We start from the raw sequence: 13,629 nt of genomic DNA on the forward strand, positions 1-13,629 counted from the left end.
CAAGAAACAAAAGTGTGTTTCTGCAACAAACGTTATCCCCCAACCAGGTCCTTTGTGTCAGGAACCCGCTGAGGGTCCAGTCACGAATGACGACAGCCATCAAAACTTAGTTAATGTTTTATTACCCAGTGTTGATAAAGTACAGTAGGAGCTTGAACCAGTACTTGTGGTGGATCCTTTGGTTATGGCTGCTGCACTCCCGAAGCTTGATCCAATATTAGTACCGTCAATCCCTGATTAGCCTGTTATGCTTAGATCTTCCTCACCACTTACATGTGTGTTAAGTAGGAAACCTTACATGTCAGATTATACAGATAAGATCTTACTTCTCATGGAAGTATTTCTGCGTTCCCTTATTGAAAGACCTTTATTACCATTCTACAGCAGGTTCAAACGAGCAAGGCTTGCCTTATACGCTCAGGGGTCTTCAGCATCGATCTCCTCTAAAGAGTTCTCATGAAAAAATATAAGACATATCATCACTTCATTGAGGGTGGTTAAACCACTTCGGCTGTGTCCATTCCAGACCCCAAGACTTGGCAGCGCCAAGCTGCTTTAACAAATTACCTCCTTCTACCTCTGTGCCTAACTGTGACGACATTACACTACGCACCACCATCTTTGTGCATGAGGCAACTCCTCCACGGGTTGGTCAGGCCAACATGTCTAAACGAGTTGTCACTCCTGAACATTATGATTCCACAAAACGTGTGCGAATATTCTTCCACAAAATAACAATGCTAACGAGCGATATGATCCTGTAAAACCTCTCATGCTAGTTAAGAATCATCGCACCCCAGGGGGCATGGTAGATCAACAACCTATTATCTTAAAGTTCCCCGGAGTTTTACAAACTTCCAGCTAGGACTCATGATACCAAAGCCTTGACTTACGATAATAGCAAACCCATTAATTTACATGATTAGCCACACACTAGCTCTTTGTTCTAATGTTTGTAATGCTTCAGATAACACTTTTTCGGTACAGTAATGCCTCTAGATACAAAATTAATTTTTTCCGGAGTAGCTTTCGTATCATGATTTTTTCATATGTCGTCATATATTACATGTAAATTGCCTAATTCGTTTCAAGCCCTACAAAAACATTAAATTAAATTTTATAATAAAGGTACAGGGTATACTGTACTGTACTAATCACTATGAAATACAACCATTTGGATCATTTAGTACCTAATCTAACCATTAATATCGGTAAATAAAGTATTATTGGAACATACAGTAGTGCAATAATTGGAGAATAACGAAAATGTGGAACCTTGTCTTTTGAGTGAGGCGATGTCTGGAAGTGGTGGCAGAGGAGGACAAACAGCAAAAACATCAACAAATGGCAGAAAACATGAACACTTAACTTTATAAAACACATTAGCAAACGACAGAAAAAAATTAACATTAAACTTCATGAAAAATTAAGAAATGGCTGAAAGCATTAACACTTGACTTTACAAAATAATTTAAATTCAATTTCTTTTTATTTTTGCCTTTTTCTAATTTAAAAAAAATATTTTTTTACTTTGTTTTTTTACTTTCTAAATTTCACCAATTTCTTCATCACTCCCACTTGTCTGTTTTTTCGGAATACTTGGAGCTTCCGTTCGGCCTTCTGATGGGCTCTAAAAAATAACTACCCAAGAAACATTATCTATGCTAAGAAGGAGTGGAAGTTAGTAAAAGAAAATTTTGTTGGGATTGCAAGTGATGTATGTGGCAAGAAGGTTGTTGGAGGCAGCATGAGGAAGGGCAGTGAATGGAGGAGTGAAGGTGAAAGTGGAAGAGAAAAAGAGGGCTTTTGAAGAATGGCTGCAGAGTAATAGTATAGAGAAGTATGAAAAATATAGAGAGAAAAAGGTGGAAGTAAAGCGCAAGGTACGTGAGGCAAAGAGGGCAGCTGACCTGAGGTGGGGTCAGGGATTGGGTCAGTCATATGAAGAGAATAAGAAGAAGTTTTGGAAAGAAGTGAAGAGAGTAAGGAAGGCTGGCGCAAGAATTGAAGAGACAGTGAAAGATGGAAATGGAAGGTTGTTAAAAGGAGAGGAGGCAAGGAAAAGGCGGGCGGAATATTTTGAAAGTTTGCTGAATGTTGAGGATAATAGGGAGGCAGATATAATTGCTGTTCCAGGTGTTGAGGTGCCAGTGATGGGAGATGAGAATGAGAGAGAGATAACAAAAGATGAAGTGAGGAGAGCACTAGATGAAACGAGAGTAGGAAAAGCATCGGGTATGGATGGTGTGAAAGCTGAGATGTTGAAGGAAGGGGGTGTGACTGTACTTGAATGGTTGGTGAGATTGTTTAATATGTGTTTTGTGTTGTCAATGGTACCAGTAGATTGGGTTTGTGCATGTATTGTACCACTATATAAGGGTAAGGGAGATGTGCATGAGTGTTGTAATTCAAGAGGTATTAGTTTGTTGAGTGTAGTTGGAAAAGTGTATGGTAGAGTATTGATTAATAGGATTAAGGATAAAACAGAGAATGCAATCTTGGAAGTACAGGGTGGTTTTAGAAGAGGTAGGGGTTGTATGAATCAGATTTTTACAGTTAGGCAGATATGCGAGAAATATTTAGCAAAAGGTAAGGAGGTGTATGTTGCGTTTATGGATCTGGAGAAAGCATATGATAGAGTTGATAGGGAAGCAATGTGGAATGTGATGAGGTTATATGGAGTTGGTGGAAGGTTGTTGCAAGCAGTGAAAAGTTTATACAAAGGTAGTAAAGCATGTGTTAGAATAGGAAATGAAGTGAGTGATTGGTTTCCGGTGAGAGTGGGGCTGAGACAGGGATGTGTGATGTCGCCGTGGTCGTTTAACTTGTATGTTGATGGAGTGGTGAGAGAGGTGAATGCTCGAGTGCTTGGACGAGGATTAAAACTGGAAGGCGAGAATGACCATGAATGGGAGGTAAATCAGTTGTTGTTTGCGGATGATACTGTACTGGTAGCAGACACAGAAGAGAAGCTTGACCGACTAGTGACAGAATTTGGAAGGGTGTGTGAGAGAAGGAAATTGAGAGTCAATGTGGGTAAGAGTAAGGTTATAAGATGTACGAGAAGGGAAGGTGGTGCAAGGTTGAATGTCATGTTGAATGGAGAGTTACTTGAGGAGGTGGATCAGTTTAAGTACTTGGGGTCTATTGTTGCAGCAAATGGTGGAGTGGAAGCAGATGTACGTCAGAGAGTGAATGAAGGTTGCAAAGTGTTGGGGGCAATTAAGGGAGTAGTAAAAAAATAGAGGGTTGGGCATGAATGTAAAGAGAGTTCTGTATGAGAAAGTGATTGTACCAACTGTGATGTATGGATCGGAGTCGTGGGGAATGAAAGTGATGGAGAGACAGAAATTGAATGTGTTTGAGATGAAGTGTCTAAGGAGTATGGCTGGTGTATCTCGAGTAGATAGGGTTAGGAACGAAGTGGTGAGGGAGAGAACGGGTGTAAAAAATGAGTTTGCGGCTAGAGTGGATATGAATGTGTTTAGGTGGTTTGGCCATGTTGAGAGAATGGAAAATGGTTGTCTGCTAAAGAAGGTGATGAATGCAAGAGTTGATGGGAGAAGTACAAGAGGAAGGCCAAGGTTTGGGTGGATGGATGGTGTGAAGAAAGCTCTGGGTGATAGGAGGATAGATGTGAGAGAGGCAAGAGAGCGTGCTAGAAATAGGAATGAATGGCGAGCGATTGTGACGCAGTTCCAGTAGGCCCTGCTGCTTCCTCCGGTGTCTTAGATGACCGCGGAGGTAGCAGCAGTAGGGGAGTCAGCATTATGAAGCTTCATCTGTGGTGGAAATGTGGGAGGTAGGGCTGTGGCACCCTAGCAGTACCAGCTGAACTCGGTTGAGTCCCTGATTAGGCTGAAGGAACATAGAGAGTAGAGGTCCCCTTTTTGTTTTGTTTCATTGTTGGTGTCGGCTACCCCCCAAAATTGGGGGAAGTGCCTTGGTATATGGATGGAAGATCCGGATATGGAGGAGCCACTGTCCTCGACCTACTTACAATAATACTTTGAATTTTGGTGGGATTCAACTTCATGCCCCCTTGATTTGCACCATGCACTAATTTTAGCTAAATTCTATTAAGAGATTCAGGAGATGGAATTGATGCAGAGTAGCATATACCTCCATATGCAACGACCTTATTTTCTATGCCAAACATGTCATGTGTACATAGTATGTAAAGTAATGGGCCAAGGATACTTCCCTGAGGAACACCAAATATCACGTTCTCCATACTCACTATGGTGCCTATCAACAACTCTTTGCAATCTATTACTTAAAAAAGACCCACCCACTCCCAACTGTTTGAGTTTGAAAACAAGGGCCTCATGATTAGCACGGTCAAAAGCAGCACTAAAATCAAGGCCGACTTTATGAACTTCCTGACCACAACCAAGGGATTTCTGTACAGCATTGGAGATTGTAAGAAAGCCATCACATGCACCAAGGCCCATACAAAAGCCAAATTGCAAACTAGGGAACAGTTGATTACCTTCAGCAAAACTATTTAGACATTTTGCAAAAAGATGTTCCAAAGACTTAAGATAATGTGGGAGTTATGGAAATTGGGCAGTAATCAGCTGGAATTGAGCTACCAAAAACGCTTTTAAATATGGAGTAACATTACCAATTCTTCGGCAATTGCCTAGTTTTTGCAGGATTTACCCTTGAACTAAAAAAAAAAAAAGTTCCATTAGCACTTTAACTTGAAACACTTTCCCTTCAAGGAACTTACTTCTCACAAGTTTTAAAACAATGCTACACTATCACTGTGTAAAAGCAACAGGAACAGGGAAGGTTCATGGAAACAATTTTGTAATCTACAGTTTTTGCTAAATTCTCAAGAATCCTGATCTTACCTGACATGCGCACAAATGCAAATCTTACCTGTCTTGGTATAAACATGTCTTCAGTCACCTCTCCTTTCAAGTAGAATTCCTTATTACTAAGTTGAGATTCATCCTTTGGATCTAACACCAGAGCAGATGCTATAGCCTCAGCTGCCTTTGCATACAAACCCTCTGAAAAATTCAATATGAAATTATAGTTATATTATATACTATAAAATTCTGCATTTTAGTTAAAAAATCTGATATTTTAATGATAAAAGGACACCTGGAAATGTATTTAAATGTCAGTTTTCTAGAAATAATTTCCTAATTCTAATAAAATTCAACTTTGCAACATTTTAAAATGCACCTGGTTTAAAATAAAGCAAATTTTTCCCTAGAACCTGTACTTTCCTAGCAAGCATGTCTTACAGAACTGATTGACTGCTACATTTTGTCAAAGTTGCTAAGAGGTAAATTACAGTTCATCTTATCATTTCTGTATTATACAGTACTAAAAGTAATCTTGAATGGATAAAAACAATTTTAATGATATTTTTTTCTACTTTTATACCCACCATAACTATATTGCTTCTACTCGAAGCTGTGTCAACGAATACCGCCTAAACAAATATTCCCATTCTCTCCCCTTACAAAATGCATTCCCCTCGGGGAACCATCGTACCATCTGGCACCTGATGGCAGCTAACTAGTCAATGTCGGAACTATTTACCTTTTGCATTTTATTTCTCGTTCTTGAAGCCACAAAGCTGGTCAATAGTATCTTGACATCACTGATCGAGGTGGACGAGATATATATGATCAGGGAAATATAAAAATTGAAAATTCTTTCATTAATTTTTTTGATTTTTATGAGACATGAAAAACCCTTGATATTCAAATTGCTGAATCCCACATTTTGATGGAAGGTGGAATAATGAAGGAAAGATATGGGATATGAGAAAATAACATTCTAAAGTAATAAATATAACCACCATTCGAGGTTAGTTAAAAAAGTAACCAATCCTAACCCCAAGTAAACTCCTAATCACACTAGTTTCTAAGTTAGATTCTAATTCTATACCCACTAAACACCTTTAAAAACTAAAGTCTTATACAGTACAATAAACAAATCCTTGAACTTTCTCACTGAGAGAAATAAAAGTATAATTCAAATTAAATTTCAGCAAGCAACTACCTCTTGATAAGAAAGCTTCTGCATACAAAAATTTCATGCTACAAAACAAGATTCAAAGATTTTTTCGACTCATATTGCTACGAAACGAGGTAGGGTGCGAGATTCGGCTAACTGCCGATACTATTTTTAAAATTTACGGGCCACCAGCCGTAAACTCGCCACCATCCTCCTGTGCTCCCATTGGTTATATCCCTATTCTGATGCTAGTTACCGCCATACGATCTTTCTTTCCTATTGGTCAGCATCTACTGTACAGTATCTCATCATGCTTCTATGTATCAGCAACCCTCGATCATTTCATTTCAGTAGCGCTATTGTTCACATTGAACTGGTGTTGGTGATTTCACTTTCTGTATTACTGAACTGTATCGTGTTGCGATATTTATTTAACTTGTACTGTACTTTATTAGCCATGGGTCCCAAGAAAGTTGTTGATGTGTAGGGAAAGAAGAAGAGGATGCTTTCTATGGAGACGAAGCTTGAGATAATCAAGAAGTATGAGGCTGGCATGTGGTTAAGTGTGATCGCTAAGGAACATGACCAAAATCCGTCTATGATAGGAACCATCCTTACAGAAGGAAGCCATCAAAGCAGCAACACCTTCTAAGGGCATGACTTGTTTTTTTCAGCAAGAGGAGCCACATCCATGACGAGATGGAGAGAATGCTGCTTGTTTGGATTAAGGATATGGAAATCAATGGTGACATGATCACTGGGATGATATTTGCCAGAGGGCCAGCATCATTTTCAGTGATATGGTGTGTGCTCAGGTAAAAAATGACGCAGGAGAAGGGACATTAAAGCAGGCCCCTTTGTTAAGAGGTTTGACAAGTTGACTCTCCAGGAAGGCTACAGTCCCTAGCAAGTCTTCAACTGTGACAAAACTGAGCATTTTTTGGAAGAAAATACCTCGTCGGACATACATCACGGCAGAAGAAAAGAAGCTACCCGGGCAAAAGCCTATGAAGGACTGGCTTACCTTTGCATTCTGTGCAAACACCAGTGGAGATTGTAAGGTGAAACCCCTGCTGGTGTATCACTCCAAGACTCCTCAAGCCTTTAATGCCCACAATGTGCTAAAGGAGAAGCTTTTGGTGATGTGGAGGGCTAATGCAAAAGCCTGGGTAACAAAACGCTTGTTCACAATGTGGGTACATTCTTGTTTAGTCCCAACTGTGAAAAATTATTAGAATGAGAAGCACCTCCCTCTGAAATGCCTGCTGCTGTTGGTGGTGCCTGCTCAACCTCCTGGCCTTGAGAAAGATATCCTTGACGATTTTTCATTCATCAAGGTTCGCTATCTTCCACCTTACACCACCCTTCTCCTCCAGCCCATGGACCAGCAAGTGATTTTACACTTTAAGAAGCTCTATACGAAATATCTCTTGATTATACAAAATATCTCTTCAAGAGATATTTCGTAATCACTAACAGCAAAAACCTCACCCTGCAGGAATTTTAGAGGGAACATTTCGATGTTGAGATATGGCTCAGACTCATCGATACAGCTTGGTGGGAGGTTTCAAGGTGCACCTTGAACTCTTCATGGAAAAATCTGTGGCCTGATGCAGTCTCCACACAAGATTTCAAAGGCTTTCACGTAGGCTAAGCTCAAGCCAAAGCCGAAAAAGTTAACGATCCTGAACCTGTTGCTCAAGTCAATGTTGCCGTGATCATTAGATTCGGGGTGTCCATGGGTCTGGAAGTCGATGAGGACGACATTAATGAGCTTCTTGAGGAACACTGAGAGGAGCTTACGACGGATAACCTGAAGAAGTTGGAGGCCATGCAACTTAATGTCGTTCATGAACAGTTCTCTAGCAGCGACAAGGAGGAGGATGACCGACTAACAACGGCAGAAATTATGGACAGTCTAGCTGGCTACCATAAAATGGCTGCTCTTGTAGAAAAGAGACACCCAGAAAAGGTTTACACAAGTCATATTCTTGGCCAGTGTTATGACGTTTACCTGAGTAATTTCAGGAATATTTTAAGAAGCAGGCATTAACAAGCTTAATTGGAAAGTTATTTATGAAAGAGGCTTTCAATACTAGTAGGCCAAGAGAAAGCTCAAAGTGATCCAAAAAGAGTGGAAGTGATGAAAAAAATTATTAAATTTAGAAAATACAAAACGGAAAGTAAATAAAATACAAAATTGGAAAAAGGTAAAAAAAACAAAAAATGAATTTAAAGTTTATCGTAAAGTTAAGTGTTAATATTATCTGCCATTTGTTAATGTTTCGTAGAGTTAAGTGTTAATGTTTTCTGCCATTTATTAATATGTTTCATAAAGTTAAGTATTGATGTTTTCTACCATTTGTCATCCTCCTCTGTCTCTTCGCTTTCGGACATGGCCTCACTCCAAAGGAAAGGTTCCACATTTTTGTTACTGTATTTTCCATTTATTATTGCATTACTGTACTATCTCTTCTAATTATACATTTCATTTACAGTTTATTAATGGTTAGGTTAAGTATTGAATGATCCAAATGGTTGTTTGTTTCGTAACTGGAATACAAACCAACACTATTTATAGGGGTATTATTTTCAGCGTAGCTGAAAGGACGAACCCTTAGAATTTAGCGAGGGTTAACTACTCATCCTGCTAGTTAACAGGGGGGGGGGTAGGTGGGTAGCCAGCTACCCCTCTCACTTACACACATGTGACTGTGCTTCATTTTGCTTTTGGCTTGGGTGGAGAACGGTTGTTGCTGCTCTTCCTCCTCTCCATTATTTTGGACTGCCATTAATCTGTTTTTGTCTTTTTATTTTTTCAGTGTGTGTGGGCTGAGTTCTTGCTACCGGCCATGTGTACCTGCACTGATTTGGAGGGCCGCACTTGCAGTACCTTCATGTATACGGTGGAAACCAATCCTTACTGCTTTTGTCCTGTATGCAGAGGTCAATGCTGCGATGAATCTAATATATGTGATGAATGCTGGAATTGTCTGCCTCCCAGTGGAAAAGGTATAGGCGTTGGCTGAAGAAGAAGGCTAAGAGGGACTTTTCTCCTTCCCAAGGCTTCTTCCATTTCCCGACCTCCTTCCGAAGCTTTTACTCGAACGGCTTCCTCCGGGAAGCCGTCGAGCAGTAGCATAGACCGATTAAACCCCAGTCAACCTTGGTCCTCGAGTCTGTGCTGCTTTCCCTAGTGAGGTGGCCCCGGCTCTTCCCCCGAGGGAAGCCATGTCTCTTTCTCCCTTGTTACAGGTTTGGCCTTCATTGGGTTTGCCTGGCCTTGCCTCCAAGGAAGCTCTGTTGCAGTTACTTCACTGAGATATTGAGCTGCAGCGATTGTCAGTGTCAGATGTCGACCCCCTGACCTTGGTCGACGCGGTGGTTTCAGAGGTCTCATTTACTGCCCTGCCAGCAGACCCTGTTTCAGCTTCTTCCGCCTCCGCCAAGGACTGCGCTTCTCCGCCTGACGAACATCCTTTGGGGGGATAGAGCAAAGTCCAAGGAATGTCACGCCTGTGAGTTTTCCCGTCTCATTCGCATGAAGGAGCACTCATAGAGACTCCTCTTCGGAGGCCTGCTAACAGTCAGCTTGCTGATCCACCGGTTGCTGTACGACGTCGTCATCTTGGTAGGAGAACTTGCCGTGCTCATCCTCCGCTGCGCCTTCGGGGTTCCCCTCCACCTTGGTGATGAGACGTCTCTTCGGATCTTCATATCTGCAGCTTTCCTCTTCGGAAGAACCTGCCCAGCATGCCTCTTCTGGTTCCTGATTCTCACCCGCTTCTATTATTATTATTATTATTACTATCCAAGCTACAACCCTAATTGGAAAAGCAAGATGCTATAAGCCCAGGGGCTCCAATAGGGAAAAATAGCCCAGTGAGGAAAGGAAATAAGGAAATAAATAACTGAAGAGAATAAATTAACAATAAATAATTCTAAAAAAGGTAATGTCAAAAGAGATATATCATATATAAACTATTAACAACGTCAACAACAAATATGTCATATATAAACTATAAAAAGACTCATGTCCGCCTGGTCAACAAAAAAGCATTTGCTCCAACTTTGAACTTTTGAAGTTCTACTGATTCAACAACCCGATTAGGAAGATCATTCCACAACTTGGTAACAGCTGGAATAAAACTTCTAGAGTACTGCGTAGTATTGAGTCTTATGATGGAGAAGGCCTGGCTATTAGAATTAACTGCCTGCCTAGTATTACGAACAGGATAGAATTGTCCAGGGAGAGCTGAATGTAAAGGATGGTCAGAGTTATGAAAAATCTTAAGCAACATGCATAATGAACTAATTGATCGACGGTGCCAGAGATTAATATCTAGATCAGGAATAAGAAATTTAATAGACCGTAAGTTTTTGTCCAACAAATTAAGATGAGAATCAGCAGCTGAAGACCAGACAGGAGAACAATACTCAAAACAAGGTAGGATAAAAGAATTAAAACACTTCTTCAGAATAGATTGATCAACGAATATCTTAAAAGACTTTCTCAATAAGCCAATTTTTTGTGCAATTGAAGAAGACACAGACCTTATATGTTTCTCAAAAGTAAATTTGCTGTCAAGAATCACGCCTAAAATTTTGAAAGAGTCATACAAATTTAAAGAAACATTATCAATACTGAGATCCGGATGTTGAGGAGCCACCGTCCTTGACCTACTTACAATCATACTTTGAGTTTTGTTAGGATTCAACTTCATACCCCATAATTTGCACCATGCACTAATTTTAGCTAAATCTCTATTAAGGGATTCACCAACCCCAGATCTACATTCAGGGGATGGAATTGATGCAAAGAGAGTAGCATCATCTGCATATGCAACAAGCTTATTTTCTAGGCCAAACCACATGTCATGTGTATATAGTATGAAAAGTAATGGGCCAAGAACACTACCCTGTGGAACACCGGATATCACATTCCTATACTCACTATGGTGCCCATCAACAAAAACTCTTTGAGATCTACAACTTAAAAAATCAATAATAATGCTAAGAAACGACCCACCCACTCCCAACTGTTTCAGTTTGAAAACAAGGGCCTCATGATTAACACGGTCAAAGGCAGCACTAAAATCAAGGCCAATCATATGAACTTCCCGACCACAATCAAGGGATTTCTGTACTGCATTGGAGATTGTAAGAAGGGCATCACATGCTCCAAGGCCTTTCCGAAAACCAAATTGCAAACTAGGGAATAGGTGATTACCTTCAGCAAACCTATTAAGACGTTTTGCCAGAAGACGTTCAAAAACTTTAGATAATATGGGAGTTATGGAAATTGGGCGGTAATCAGTGGGACTTGAGCTACCACAAACACATTTACATAGAGGAGTAACATTACCAATTCTCCAACAAGTGCTAAAAGCTCCTCTTCTTGCTAACTTGCGTAAAATAACAGATAACTTTGGAGCTAAGAAATCTGCTGTCTTTATAAAAAACAAAGGGAAAATACCATTAGGGTCTACACCTCCATAAGCATCAAGGTCCATCAATAGATCTTTAATCTCACGAGATCGAAAAGCTAAACTAGTTAGTTTAGCCTCAGGAAAACAGGAATGAGGAAGTTCAAGTTTTTCATTACTCTGTTTACTGTCAAAAACATCAGCCAAAAGGGTTGCCTTTTCCTTTGGACAGTGAGTGACTGAGCCATCTGGTTTAAGTAAAGGAGGAACTGTTGCATCTACACCAAAGAGTGCAGATTTAAGGGTAGACCACCATTTATGTTCCTGAGTTGTACCAGAGAGGGTTTCTTTTATGATTAAATTGTACTCCTTTTCAGTTGAGGCATAAACTCTCTGAGCAAAAGCTCGAAGCTGAGTATAGTTGTTCCAGGTCAAATCTGATCTGTTACCCTTCCAAAGGTGATAGGCCTCCTGCTTCTCCAGATAAGCACGTCTACAATCATCATTGAACCACGGTTTGTCCTTCATTCGGTACCTTAGCACACGAGAAGGGATACGCCTATCAATTATGTTGACTAGATTCTCATTCAAAGGGACAACAGGATCTACACTATTATATAATTGTGACCAATTCAAACACAAAAGATCATGCAAAATCCCATTCCAGTCTGCTTGGGATTTCATATAAATTTTACAAGAATATGATATATCAGGGACAGGCTGCTCAGTCTTCACTAATAATGAAATCAAGGCATGATCAGAAGTCCCGACTGGAGAACCAACCTTACTAGTTATAACGCCAAGGGAGTCAGTGTATACGAGGTCCAAGCAATTACCAGACCTGTGAGTAGCTTCATTTATGATTTGCTCACAGCCTGATTCCGAGGCTACAGTCACGTCTTCTCTCCAACAAACTTCGGTCCATTCTTCGGCTGCAAGGGATCGTTCGCGATCTCCTCTTGAGAATATACTTTCTTCCAAGGGTCACATTTCTCATCCTAAGCATTCGGGCAGCTGTTAGCTGACCATCTGCACTTTGTTTGCCTGCTCGCCAAGCTCCTGTGCAGCATTCTCTGTCTCGCAAAACTCCTGCTTAGCGTTCACCTGGTCGTCAGGTTCGTTCAGACGCCCGCCGACCTGCAGCTCGTGAATCGACTCTGCAACCGCCAGCTCGTGAATTGCCTGCCCAGCCAACAGCTTGTGAATTGCCTGTTCACCGGTTGAATCGTAAATTGGCTGCTCAACAGTCGACTCGTAAATTGCCTGCTCGCCAGCGTCGTGACCATCCATCTGTTCATCTATCGCCTTTTCGACAGCAATTGCCCAAACGTCAAGCACCTTCTCAGCGTTTGCCTACTTGTCAGACCTTTTCGCTTAGGCATGCACCTTGTCAATTACCGAATCTCTGTACAACAGACCAATTTCTTCTGGCTATTGACCAGAACATTTTACTGGCTTTTCGTAAGCCCCGATCGCCCTCGCATCAACCGCGTCGCTCCCCAACGATTCGCAAATCGGCACCGTCAATTGTTGGCCCACCACCCATCCTTTCGTCGGACGGTTACGCTTGACCTTGCGATTTCGCAGCAACACTCGTCAATGCGTCAACGCTCTCCTGCTCATGTGCACTCATCAACGACACACCAGTGTCCGGCATTACGACAGCGATTGCCAGGCTCTCCAATGCGCTAGCACCCAGTGATTCTTTAGCATTCGCTACTGCATCAGCAGTCATCAACCACTCATCATGTGACTGCAAAGGTGAATAACCATCCTCAGCCAAGAGAGCCAACGTTATCCTCCCAGCAGTAGAAAGGTAAGACCCTTTCCAGGTTACTTCTACCAAGAGCCTCGGTTCTTGGTTTATGAGCATCTTGGGAAACTCGGTTGCTCCTGGAACAGATTAAACTCGTATAACGAGTTATCACTGTAATTTCTTCTAACTAAAACCAAAACTTCAACAATTTATCAAAACTAAATCTTGCTACTGAACAAGGAATGGTTGGAGACCAGAGGCATTCAACAGACCTACATAAACAACACAAAACTGCGGGAGCTGTCCGGTATAATGCTTCCGTTACAGAAAGCCAGGAAAAATTTGAATCGCATTGTAACTTATTAGCCCAAAATGAGCCACTGAAATTTTATTTGTATCATGGGGCAAAATAAGGATGTCTTATTAGACACCAGCAATGAGATGAACTGAGGATGAGGTAAACAC

At 41.0% G+C, this 13,629-nt stretch overlaps 2 protein-coding genes across 2 annotated transcripts in view; one reads left to right on the plus strand and one right to left on the minus strand.

Moving 5' to 3' along the window:
* LOC137632600 (uncharacterized) overlaps positions 1-13,629 on the plus strand; it is a 252,824-nt gene that overhangs the window by 8,744 nt on the left and 230,451 nt on the right. The gene's annotated exons all lie outside the window — the stretch shown is intronic.
* The window catches only part of LOC137632185 (prolyl 3-hydroxylase 2-like), an 87,355-nt gene continuing 78,469 nt past the window's right edge, over positions 4,744-13,629 (minus strand). Inside the window, exon 6 of the mRNA XM_068364064.1 lies at positions 4,744-5,021. Within this exon, the coding sequence (XP_068220165.1) occupies positions 4,759-5,021 (263 nt within the window). The 3' untranslated portion in view covers positions 4,744-4,758. The remainder of the gene's footprint in view (positions 5,022-13,629) is intronic.

Source organism: Palaemon carinicauda, chromosome 41 (assembly GCF_036898095.1).
Source record: "Palaemon carinicauda isolate YSFRI2023 chromosome 41, ASM3689809v2, whole genome shotgun sequence".
NCBI lineage: Eukaryota > Metazoa > Arthropoda > Malacostraca > Decapoda > Palaemonidae > Palaemon > Palaemon carinicauda.